The sequence below is a fragment of the Montipora foliosa genome, chromosome 1 (assembly GCF_036669935.1).
Source record: "Montipora foliosa isolate CH-2021 chromosome 1, ASM3666993v2, whole genome shotgun sequence".
NCBI lineage: Eukaryota > Metazoa > Cnidaria > Anthozoa > Scleractinia > Acroporidae > Montipora > Montipora foliosa.
The window spans coordinates 68684955-68697686 of NC_090869.1; the positions used below are offsets into that span (position 1 = coordinate 68684955).

At 39.3% G+C, this 12732-nt stretch overlaps 1 protein-coding gene across 2 annotated transcripts in view; it reads left to right on the forward strand.

The window, feature by feature from the left end:
* LOC138006689 (atrial natriuretic peptide receptor 1-like) overlaps positions 1-11443 on the forward strand; it is a 29134-nt gene extending 17691 nt beyond the window's left edge. Inside the window, exons 12-20 of one of the 2 annotated variants that reach the window (XM_068853172.1) lie at positions 1777-1926; positions 3434-3608; positions 4648-4788; positions 5728-5851; positions 6437-6505; positions 7919-8093; positions 8223-8321; positions 8544-8635; positions 11055-11443. In XM_068853172.1, coding sequence (XP_068709273.1) covers positions 1777-1926; positions 3434-3608; positions 4648-4788; positions 5728-5851; positions 6437-6505; positions 7919-8093; positions 8223-8321; positions 8544-8635; positions 11055-11162 — 1133 coding nt within the window. In that variant the 3' untranslated portion in view covers positions 11163-11443. Of the gene's footprint in view, positions 1-1647; positions 1927-3433; positions 3609-4647; positions 4789-5727; positions 5852-6436; positions 6506-7918; positions 8094-8222; positions 8322-8543; positions 8636-11054 lie in introns of both variants that reach the window. The other variant, XM_068853163.1, reaches the window with a different exon arrangement.
* Positions 11444-12732: the final 1289 nt, after the last annotated feature.

Below are 12732 nucleotides of genomic sequence, written 5' to 3' on the forward strand. Positions count from 1 at the left end.
TTAATCTTTCTTATTTGGCCTTGGCAACCTTAGTAGCCGCACGAGGGATTGCACGTGCTAAATTCAAAATGGTGCGCGCTACGTATTTTTCACGCAAAAATCTAGCAGTAGCCGTCATAAACTTAGACAATAGGGAATTTAAGATCTACGAAGGCGACGGTTCACGAAAACGTCACCTCAAAATATAACTTGGCTCTATCATAAGTCTTTCGCGATTATTTAGTCTCGTTTACCTTCTAAAATGTGGGCGAAGTATTCTAAAAAGAAATTGGTACGAGTGGTTTCATAGTTAAAGGAGAGAATGAAAGATTCTCTGTTGCAGTCTTACGTTGTCGTCAAAACTTCAAATTTGGTGATTTCACGTCGTCGTCACGCAGAGGACCACAAAAATATGTGCTAAAATCCGTGCTGCTCGTGCAGCGTGTCTCATGGCGATGTCGTAGTCGTAGCCATCACCGTTTCTTAAAGCCGCGGTTACGCGAGCGATTTTTTACTCGCGCCGGTGATGCGATTTTTTGTCGCGTCGCCAGCGCGCGCTGAAAATCGCAATTGTAGCCACCCTTGAACTGGCGACACGACAGCTAAGAAAATCGCAGGAAAGAAATCGCGAGAAATCCAACTCATTCAACTTCTTGCGATTTTTTTTCTTCGATTTTTTCAGCTGTCGCGTCGACAGTTCAAGCGTGGCTACACTTGCGATTTTCATCGCGCGCTGGCGACGCGACAGACTTTGAAAAAATCTCATCACCGGCGCGAGCAAAAAATCGCTCGTGTATAGCAGCGGCTTAAATTCGTTAGGGCCGATTTACACGATACGATTTTGTCGCATGCGACAAGCTCACGACAGGCCTACGACACGACTTACGATTGTCCCAGCGTTTTAAAACATGTTTTAAAATGATACGACATTTTTTCTGACGTACACAACAATTGTAAATCATGTCGTGGGCCTGTCGTAAGCCGTTGTCGCATGCGACAAAGTCGTACCGTGTAAATCGGCCCTTAGGAAGCTTTAGCAACAGCAACGGCAACGGCAACGGCAACGGCAACGGCAACGGCAACGGCAACGGCAACGAGAATGTCTCAAATTTGCGTATTTAGTAACCAAAGCAAAAGCTTTGCACGTTCTGCACCAGCAGCTTTTCATTTTTGTCTAGTTCTTTGCCGTCGTCAGTAAAACAGGTTTTAGGGAGAAGATCAGCGCTTGAGGATTAATTTTCATTTCTCGCCTAAATTGAGCGCCATACTAGTTTCGTTCTTGGGTGTTTGCCACACTTTCGTCACGTTAAAATGCTTGAAATAGTCGCGGCAGGAACCCATGACCCGGAGCCTACAACTCTACTGTGTTCGTGTAACGGAGTTTTCACAGACCGATTTATTTTTAGATTGAATTTCCCGCGAATGAGACTCCCAAAGGAGCCCGATGACCAATTACAAGAAATTAAGCTGTCGTCATAGGGTCACCGAACCGGAACTGCCTTTGTTTTTTTACCTAATTCGCGGGAAGGGCTAGTCTAAAAATAAACCTACTTGTGAAAACGCCATTTCACAGACGCTGTATGGAAGTTGCACGCTCCAGATGGGCTCCTGTCGCGGAGCGATTACAATAAGGCAAATTCACATTTAACGACGACGTTCTCGTTCCAGTTGCCGTCGTCGTTGCTGAAGCTCCCAAATACCGATGGGTGTCATTCCATCGCAGATCGAGACTTCGAGATGATTTTCATGTGTCGACGACGATGACAATGATAACAATAATGACCATAACACTTGCAGGTCTACTGTGGCGTGCTCCAGAGCATTTACAAGGATTAGACGGTGCTTGTAAATCACAACCAGGAGATGTTTACAGTTATGGTATCATTCTGCAAGAAATTCTGCTCAGAGATCTTCCATATGCTATGAATGACTTCATTGAAGCAAAAAGTATGTGTCTTTTTAAATTACGCCTCTCTTTTGTTTTAGCCAATTCTTGATATCTTAACAAGAGATAAATAATTTAAACGGAGTTTTAAGTTTCTCATAAATAGTCGTAACATAAATTTACTAGCCCCGCTTTCACCTGCTACCTCAACACGCCCTTCCAGGAAGTTCAGTCAGTTGCGTGAAAGTTTAATTAATCGAGATGTTCGTAAAATAAAAATTGATTAATAACAGAAAGGAATGTCATAAATAAGAATTAACGTAAAGCATGGCCAAGTTTCCATTTTTTGGAAAAAAAATTGAATTTACGGCATTTTTACAGAGCGACCTATTTTTACACTATCTTTTCCGCAAAAATCAAACGAAGTTCCGGTTCAGTGACGCTATGACGTCAATTTACTTTCTTGTGATTGGTCATCGGGCTCCTGCGGGAGTCTCATTTAGGCTCAGCTTAAGACATTAAAAAAGAATTTTAAAAATTCTCGGGAATTTTAGAAAAAAATTGACAATTTCGAGAACTTCAGAGCAATTTGAACTTTCACCTGACATGTTGGAAACTTTTCACCGGCAAAAACGTGGACAAAACGTGTTTTTTTTTATTCCAACCGACCAGGAGAGGGGTCAGTCCGTTCATATCCATTCCTTATCAGCGGTTATTCACCAAAAGGAGTCCTACAGTGCATCTAAGCAGCGGTTTCTCACCGTAGTTTCGGAATCCGGATCTTTGCTTGATAGCAAATATGGCAGACTGCGCACTGTAAGAAACGAATTTTATAAGAATTTTCGGGAATTTGAGAGAGTTTTGGGAGAATTTTAGACACTTCTAAAAAAATTTTAGAGCTTTTGTTTGGGAAATTCCGGAAAGAATTTTAGACAATTTTTGGGGAATTATGTAGCTAAGCCTAGTCTCATTCATGATAAATTCAAACTAAAAATAAATCGGTCTGTGAAAATGCCGTGACAGGAATATATCGCTGTTGTTCGTTCCCTGTCATGGGCTCCTGGTTTACTCAGTATAACAACTTCCAAGATTTATTGAGATCCAAATTTTTTGCCTTAGCTTTTGTAGTTACAATTTATACTTCTTGTATCTTCCATCCCTTGCGACTTTTCCTGATCCACTCAAATTCTTTTCAATTTTAAATTAAGGGAAATTTCCAATTTTTTTCGTCGGGAATTGCCAGAGAGGTAAGAGGAATAGCGAAATCAAAAATTTTCGCCTAAATTACCCAGTTTCCTGAGACAAGGATATATATATATATATATATATATGTGGGACGTGGGACCTTAAACAACAATGACCACAATCAGATTTTCTGAGCCCGCGAGACTTAGCACCCCCAGCAAAGCATTGTTTTAACGAAAACCGCTGGTCAGCAACCTGGTTCTGGTCATTGCTGTCTAAGGTCTTACACCATGACGGCCATCAATATGGAGGTCGCATAAACCCTAATTTGTGAGTATACATCCACTTCACATTCATTTTTCTGCAAAATCTGTTTTGTTCCAGCCATCGTTCACAGAGTTCAAAACCTTGAGAATCCTCCTTTTCGTCCACTTATTCCAACCCAGTATAATGACCTGCTTTACACAAAAATGATGTGTTCATGTTGGAATGAAGAGCCAAACTTAAGGCCAAAGTTCAATGAAATTCTGCAAACAATTAAGAAAATCAACGGAGGCAAGTAAGTTATGCTTCGTTGTAATACCTAATATAAGCTCAAATAGAGCGGTTTTCAATTGAGTGTCGAAAGTAATTAGTGAATTACTTTGGTTTATGATTACTTAACTCAGTGATTGGTTCAAAGTTCTCGCGCCACTTTTTCAACCAATCAGAAGTGAAACCAAAGCCAATCGTGGCTCGCGTGTGCACATTTTCCCGCGCTTTGTGTCGGATACGTGTAATTACTTTGAGTTTTGATTGGTTTACTGGATTGTCTCCGTCCTTTTTGATTGGCCAAAGTAATTACTTTGGTTTTGGTTTTACGACACTCATTTGAAAACCGCTCTATCCGATATTTTGATATAATTTTACGCTCTGGAAATATCCATAATTTGCATTCTTCCATCGGCCTTCACTAACCTCGTTCCCAGAGTCTCTTGGGAAAAAGAGATACCCCGGGGATGAGGTTGAGGCCTTCACTGAACTTAAGATTTAATGATTTATAGACACATTATCCCTGGTCAACCTTCTGAGCCTGTTGAGTGAAATGCGCTGCGCTATCTTTTATTGCGAAAATGTTTAAGAATGGATCGGATTTCACTTCTCGTCTTTTCTACTGTGTTTCAATGTCAATGTTACTGCCCGCACTGAAATTCTCGTTTATCTTTCTTCCCGTAACTTTATCCAGTAGTATTACAAAAGACAGTTTGAATGATCTTTTCTCACCGTATTAAGCGGACCAACCGTTGAGCATCGGATTTTCTAGTGACTCAGGCCGGACCAACACGGTCTTTGAATACTCTGTTACTGAGGAGAAAGTGCTGCTTTTCTGCAAATGATCAGACTTTAAGTCTTCACAACCATAAAACTCTGTGTGACGTAAACTATTCGATAAGAGAAGGGCATGCAGTTGCCAGACCTGCAAAATGTGGCCGGCTTGGCAGCGATGCCGTGGGACTTGGTGGGTGCTGGGACACATATAGATGTAGATATAGAGGCCAACTCTCTTCTCAATAATTTCTCATTGATGACAAGGCGTGGTTTATTTTCTTTGTCTTCAGAGAAATCAACATCATGGACAACATGATTTCATTAATGGAAAAATACACGGATCACTTAGAGGAAACAGTGAGAGAAAGAACTCAACAGCTTGAAGAGGAAAAAGCAAAGACTGACGCCCTGCTCTATAGAATGCTCCCAAAGTAAGTTTTCTGCGACTCAGTCGCACAACAGCGTTAACATGAACATTGATGGAGACCTAGTGCTTGGCGACGAGGATCCACAGCTACCTTGACAATGTTAAGGCGAAATTCATGATCAATAACAGGACAGGCGCATGAAAAACTGACATCAATTTGTTAAATCGACGATGGCAAGGTGCAATGTCAATAGTAATGATGATGACAACTGTAACACTGAAATGGCATTGTTAATACCCATATTTTCAATGACTTTGACCATGACATTGATGATGGCAATGACAACGAAAATGACAAGGAAGATGACGAAGATCATGACGATGGTGATGTCGACGACAAAAAAGTACTAATTGTGGCATTGACGATTGTGATTATTTGGAAATGACTTTGATACTGACAATGACAATGACGATAGCACTGGCGGCATTATCTTTGATGTTGCCACATGACATCGGGAATAAATTTGACACTGACATTGAGTGACACTGAAAATCTCAGTGGCGATGTCAATTGTGACGTTGATGTCAACATCGGCGATAGTTGCAACGACTTTGACGCTGACACCGAGGACGATTACAATTGTTTGCTGTATTGACAGAGGCGTTGGTAATGATATTACTGGCCATGACAATGACACTGATACTGAGGGTAAAAATGACAATGACGTTGACAGTGATCCTGGCAGCGACAATGGCAGTTGCAGCATTGACAATGATAATGCAATGACGATTATAGTGATTATGACATAGACAATGGTATTGGCAATGATTTTGACGCTGACAAGTGACATTTAAGCCATGCGAACGACAATTGTAAGTGCACGTTCCGCAAGCATCGAAGTTACATCATAAATATTTAGTCTATCTTGTCCTTGTTTGCCCGCGTGTTTTCCTTGAATTGGGATATTACTCACCAATCCTGGTATCGTTCATTTGTTATCAGGAGTGTCGCTGAGCAGTTGAAGCGAGGTGAACCAGTCACTGCAGAGGCATTCGATCAGGTCACAATATTCTTCAGCGACATTGTAGGATTTACTTGCTTGGCTTCCGATAGTAAACCACTGGAGGTAAATGTATGAGAAGTGTAAAAAAAAGATGATGAAAACACAAAACATTTGTTCGGCCATATTATTTCTTTTAATTGTTAACTAACTGTGCGCTATGTATGGAGCGTTTTCTCATGACGTCACAGCGGCCATGTTGATGTTCCAAAACAAGGGAATGGCGGCCATGATTGTGTACCAAACTAATCCTCCGGGAATTGAACTCTATTTTTATGTAAATACTTTCTTTTGTTTCAGTAATCCAATAAGGCTGCTGGTCACGTGAGTGAAAACGCTCCATTAAAATTAGATGGACATAGCACTAACACTGATAACTTTCATGCTCTTGTCCTTTTCCATTTGAGTTTAGTATTGTTTCGGAGTGATGTTAATTAATCCGGAGTATTGAGCTGCATTGAACCACCAACATTCTCTATCTTCGTATACAAAAAACTGTTCACGTACATTATATATTTTTTAGTAATTAGGTTTTCGGGTGCTTCTTCGGTTTTAGGATGATTTAATTACTTGTTTTTACGGCTTTTCTCAGAGACTTTTCTCACAGGCATGGTATTTAAGAAGTATTGATATCTACATTGTTGTTTTTAGATAGTCAACTTGCTGAATGATCTCTACACTTGTTTTGATCACATTATTGATTGTCATGATGTTTATAAGGTAGGCATCTCCCGTGAATCGGTAAAGCAATTAGACTACGAATTTAAGTTTTCCAAAATTCAACTCCGTTATTTTCAGGTCAACGCACAATTCGAAATGGTTTGAACCTCAAAACGGCATACTTGGTAGAGTTTGGTCGTCCACGTGTGTGTAGTCCTGAAGTTGACAGTTGTTGTTGTTGTTGTTGCCTGAGGCGCGTTTCGAAAACCTGCATAAGTAGAAGTCAAGTGGAGGTGACTAACACTGAGATTATTTCCCCTCGAGACGAGGAAACCTTAGTTAACAACCAAACTCCTTTTTAGGATTACACGATCAAACTCCATCAAGGTGATCAACAAAGCGCATAGCGCTGACTTGACTACTATTCAGTGGAGAGCTTCAGCTGATCATCGCCGCGGTGCCGTCTATGTTGCCGTTCAAATTCGTTCTCGGGTTGAATCCGTTTTCATATCAGGTTCAATTTGTTTTATGTTGAATACGCACTCAGATGATTTTAAGATACTTTTTTGGAGCCTACTAAATTCAGCCTAGAGAAAAATTAGGGTTAGGTTAGGATTAGTTTTGGTTATTATACAAGGATGATATCAATTGACTTTTTATAGAAAAGTAGGTAATGAAAAGAACTGTGTTGGGTTGAGCATGTTCGTCGTTGTAGTGGAGTGGTGAAGAGCTTACCGGAAAGTGAATAGTACGATTCTTTGTTCCCTTACTATATTGTAATGTTGAGACTGAATGGATAAGTGTATGAATACAGAAACCGATAAGATGACAAGATGCATTGAACTGGAAATCGGTTGACGGATGCGTAAGACAGAGCTTGAGTGAAGGGTGTTTTCAATGGTTTTTGAGGGGTTGATAGATAGAGTGCATATTCAACCTACGTAAAATGAGGATGACCAGTTTGACCTAGGAAAAACAAATTCAGCCTGACCCCGGATTTGACCTACAAAGTCAACATCTACGGCAAACAGCAAATATCAACCTGAAGTTTGCATTTTGCCAAAATAACGAAGAAACTTGCTTCATTGCAGCTCCTTTATCGCCTTTTATTTACGGATATCCACTGGCGGTAAATTTCTCAAAATAGAGATAAAAAACAGAATAAACGGATTTTCATGTTTTTCTGACAAGAAGCAGTCTGATGTTTGCCGTTTCAAGTTAACGTGATGCTAAATATCACCAATGACAAATATAAAAAGCAAAAACAATATAATAATCAAATTTGGTAATCTGCCGCGGAAACCTACTTACAGTCTTTCTTCCATTTCATATCAATATTTTAGAGCGTTTCGCGTTAAGGCCAAATCTGTCGTTTCTAATTATGCATCCCCTAAAAGAACAATGCCAGTTCGCTTTCTACTAATTTTCATGATTTGGCGTCTTGGTATTAATCGTTTTCTGTTCCTCCAACAGGTTGAGACAATTGGTGATTGTTACATGGTGGTGTCAGGTCTACCGAACCGAAACGGTATCATGCACGCAGGGGAGATTGCCAACATGTCGTTAGACCTTTTGAGTGACATGTGTCATTTTAAGATCAAGCATTTACCGGAAAAGCAACTCCAGCTAAGAATCGGAATCCACACGGGTGAGGTTTCTTGTCATGACTAGTCTTTTTCTTCAGCTTTATAGTTTTGAAACAAACAGTTGCTCTTGTCTCAACAGTGCATGTTTCTTTTGGAATGATTTGAAAACGAATCTGCTCTTTCTTTCTCAGGTTCTTGCGTAGCCGGTGTTGTTGGTCTCAAAATGCCACGATATTGTCTATTTGGCGACACGGTCAACACTGCTTCTCGAATGGAATCGAGTGGACTTGGTAAGTATTTTTAAAATGATGGTTTCGTAACTGGACCATTTTAATGGAACAGTGGCTGATGCGCAGAAGGGCGTCAATATTTGAGGGCTGGTGACAGAGCCGATAGTTAGGAGGTCGGCCGGGGTTATGAGGATAAGGCTCTGTTGCCTAGCACGCTATAAAGCAGTTTTTTAAAAATAGTTTCTCAGTAGAAATGATCCAACCAAGATTTATTGGTTTTAGCCCTCAGAATCCACGTGAGTTCTCAATGCAAGGTGATATTGGATAATATTGGCGGTTATCACGTAGAAGAAAGAGGCTTGACATCGATGAAGGTAAATGGTCTTTTCGCTTGTTGAATGATGAATGTATAATATGGGTTTTGAAACTGGCTTGCGATTGGATCGCCAAGAGCGATTTCTAATCTTAATATTACAGGAATCATTCTGTTACAACTGCATTGAAATGCAATGATTTTGTCTTGCATATCTCTCTAAAGATGTGACACTCTGGGGACAAGAATAGTTTGATAGAAAAGAATGGTATGATAGATAAAAAAATGAGACCCGCTGCCATCGCTGACGGTGAAATGAGCATCTCATGCAGTTTCCAAGATGCCTGATAAAAATCCAGGCTTAAACGGGGTTTGAACACGTGATCGTACAATTGCCGTAGAAAGAGTTATTCTTTAGTCTGTTCGTGTTACAAAATGGTAGCGGATATCTTCGACTGTTTTTTATAATAAAACTACATTTATTATATAGATACTGATGAAATACCAGGATTTCGCCATTTACTAAAAAATCTTATCTTTACCGCGCGGTGAACATATCATTTTTATCTTTCACATGTGAGGATATAGGTGTCGTCATGGTAACAAACACGATTAGCCAATAAAATGCGAGCTTCTTCTTCATTGTAAGATACTTTACATTAACATTTTTATTGCAAAATTTTACATTATCATGATTTGCTTTTCATATCTTGTTTCATGTTACACAACATGCGTGTTTAAGCAGTTGGGTTCCACTTTTTCATCATTTTGAAAATGAAAAAAACAAGATGTTTTAAATCTGGACATTTCATCAATATCTATATAATAAACAGAACATTACATGACCGCTTGGGGATACGAATTTTATCTTCTCGTGCTGAAAGTATCTCTCACTCGTTCGCTTCGCTCACTCGTGAGAGATACTTTCAGTACTCGAAGATAAAATTCGTATCCCTACGCGGCCATGTAATATCAAGTAGGATTTCTGTGGCAGACCACGTCTGAAATTCGCTTGAGTGTCATTTCCCTTCTTCGGATTACTGCGTTCTCAAACTGAATTCGCAGAAGAAAGTATCCCTCAAATGGTCTTCGTCTGCTCTAAGAGCTAGCAACCTAAGTAACCCTTCTTTGAATGGATTTGTCGATGATTGAGAGAATATAACACCTCTTGCCGTCAATTCCGGTTCCTACCACAAGTAAATGTAAATAAAACTGCTTTTATTGAATGTGGGCCATACAAATTCATGAAAACGCCTGAAGTCGAAAAGGAAACGTTCGATTCTCATCACACTCAACCACTCAACCTTCACATCCTTGGAGCTCCTTAGCGCTTTTACCACGTCTCTTGTGACTCTCAATTGGCTTCATTGCAACCAAACTTCAGATTTTACACAAACAGCAGCATCCCATGTAAACGCCACCAGGCGTTTTGTTTTGTTTTACTCTGATAAAAATCTGTCTAATTTGTGATCAAGATTATTACGAATGCCCTGAAACATTTTGACCGTTTAGGCCTGTATTTCGATCAAAAAGTGTCTCCAAATAAGCCGCGTCCAATTGCCTCACGATAGTTGACATGCGCAAAGATAATTCTCATGGTGCGCCTCTGTAAGGCCGACAGCTCGTCTGTCAAGTAGCATGGGAGTAAATTATGAAAATCTGGAGAAGCGTACTAAGATCGCACGGTTTTGAGCTGTAATCTCGTTCAAACTTGAAGATGCTGGCACGTGCGCAAACCAGTTGTTTTTGAAAAAGAAAAAGCAGCATTACCTAGACACCCAGTCCCTTACCTAGATTTGACCGGGCTGCTGGGTACCAGTATGAGTTTGGTCCAATTAATCTACTGGCAATGCACGCTCGCATATTAGCAAAAAAATGTCGAAAGACATTATTATTCTTATAGCATACGAATGAAAGACCTATGCTACCTTCCCGTTCACGTAGTTGTAAGATTTAAAACTCGACTTTGCCGTGGACGAAAGGCAGAGTCATTGGTAAATGTCTGGAACAAAATCTGGAAATTATTCTTTCAACTTGGTACACTCTATCCTCACGGAATCAATGAACGCCTCTCATTCCATTAATTTATTCACAACTTCATGTTACCACATTTCCACCAATTGGAAAGCTCTTCCTCACCCGCATAAAAGCCACAATTCCTAAATTCGCTCTGACGAAGGGCTAATGCTCGAAACGTCAGCTTTCCAAATCGTTCACGGTGGTAATTCGACCTTTATCAACACGTCCGATAAAACCAAATTGTCCTGTTTCAATCTCCCACCGACGCAGCACCACAGTTTCTTTAGAAACTAGAAATTTGTTCATTGGTAAATGCCAGATTCGATATAACGGGACTGGAAAATTTTCACGTTCCCGTGAAAATATAGATTAAAGGCAGAGTGTTCCCCGCTAATATTTTATTAGTTGTTACTACCAAGTATTCAAGTTTCTTCACTTGAGCATTTTGGTTTTATTCGCAGGGAAAAGGAGCCTTGCTTACTTACTTTTTAAATGGACGGGATGGCTTCACAAAACCACTACCAGATCTTAGCAAAGCAGCAACCTTACAAGAACATAACTTTAAGTGATACAAAAACAGTGAAATAAACTTCGATCTTCAAATTTCACCCTGAGCAGATATATCACACAAAAATTGTTGTATATTTTAGGATTGACAAGCCGAATCCTGTTTGATACAATACACACGGGTCAGATATAAATATTTTTAAAAAAGATTTGTATAAAGTTATTTTTTTACTGATGTAATTAAATTTATTTTAATTGTCATTTGTATTTATTATAACTACTATTTATATGACGCTTTCCTTAGGGTTGATTGTTCTTGAATAAAATAAAGTATTTTAGAAACTGAAACAAAGAATAGAACAAAAAGCATGCTATGAACTCGAAATCATGTCCTCTTACGTTCAGTAGGCGATTTCAGTTTAATTCAGTTCGCAAGCGCTTTTCATAGGATAACACTAGTTGACTTTCACCAAAAGTGATTTCTTACTTACGGCAATGAGTTTTTAAGACGAAAACAATGATTTAGAAGGGTGAAAGACTCGAATCTATACTTTTCGCTTGACACTAATGCCAAAGTCCCGTTGGGCTAACAAGGCAAAGATAAAAAATCCCAATTTTTTAAAGTGCCTTCACGGAGGTAAAATACCCGAGAGACCAACCGTTTTGAAATTGGTGCCTTGACGTTAATACTCCAGATCTGTGACAAAACACTAAAACGTTGTTACTTTTTTTAATGAAATGAACGGAATGTCTTCTTTTTTCTCAGTTCAGTGTCTCGGGATTTCTCAGTCTCGTAAAGCTTGGGAATATACCTTGTGTGAAACGTAAGGAAGTTCCTCGTGGGGTTTCAGTGGATGTCTAACAAAGGTCTTTAAGATTCCAGTTTTAAAAAAAATAGAACACACTATTGAAAGAGTCTTCCTTTGGCTTTATTCGCTCTGGATTGAGTAAACAAAGTGTGACCTGCGAGACTACATTTACCACATCACCTAGTTTAAGTAAGCGCTAAAACAGAGTTTTTTCGTTTCATTTATTTTAATTGTTATGTTGACAGAGCTCGAGGGTGACTCTGCCGAAACATAGCTAACACTTGCCAAATGTCACGTGGTTCTAGTGATTCCGCGTGAATGGGGATACATTGTACCCCTCACGCCACCTTTTACCAAAATATCCCGTATCTTGAGAATCCATAACCTCATTCTGCTAACAATCGTTTTGTAAATGTCGTAGTCGATATTTATAATGGCCGGGAACGACATGCACAAAACGGGACCAAAAGTTTTACCGATCACAGGGTCATGTCGGAATTTTTGCTCGTTTCTTTTTTTTTTTTTTCAGTGTAAGAGGAAAACTTTGAGATTCGAAATTCTAGTTCATCATCATTTATATATTTCAGTTTTTCTTTTTCCATTATCCCACGTAAATTATTGTTTTCCATTACGCGATTATGCAAGTTGATTTTTTCGATCAATATCAAGCTTATCCTCTAGTCAAAGAAATAAACTTTTCGATTAATATTTTAAATTGTAAATAAGTTATTTGAACAGGCATAAAGTACACCGGAGGAATTTTTTTTTTTTTTGAGTAGCATATATGAAATGAACCACAAAACAAAAGTGCGTTTTTTAGAAA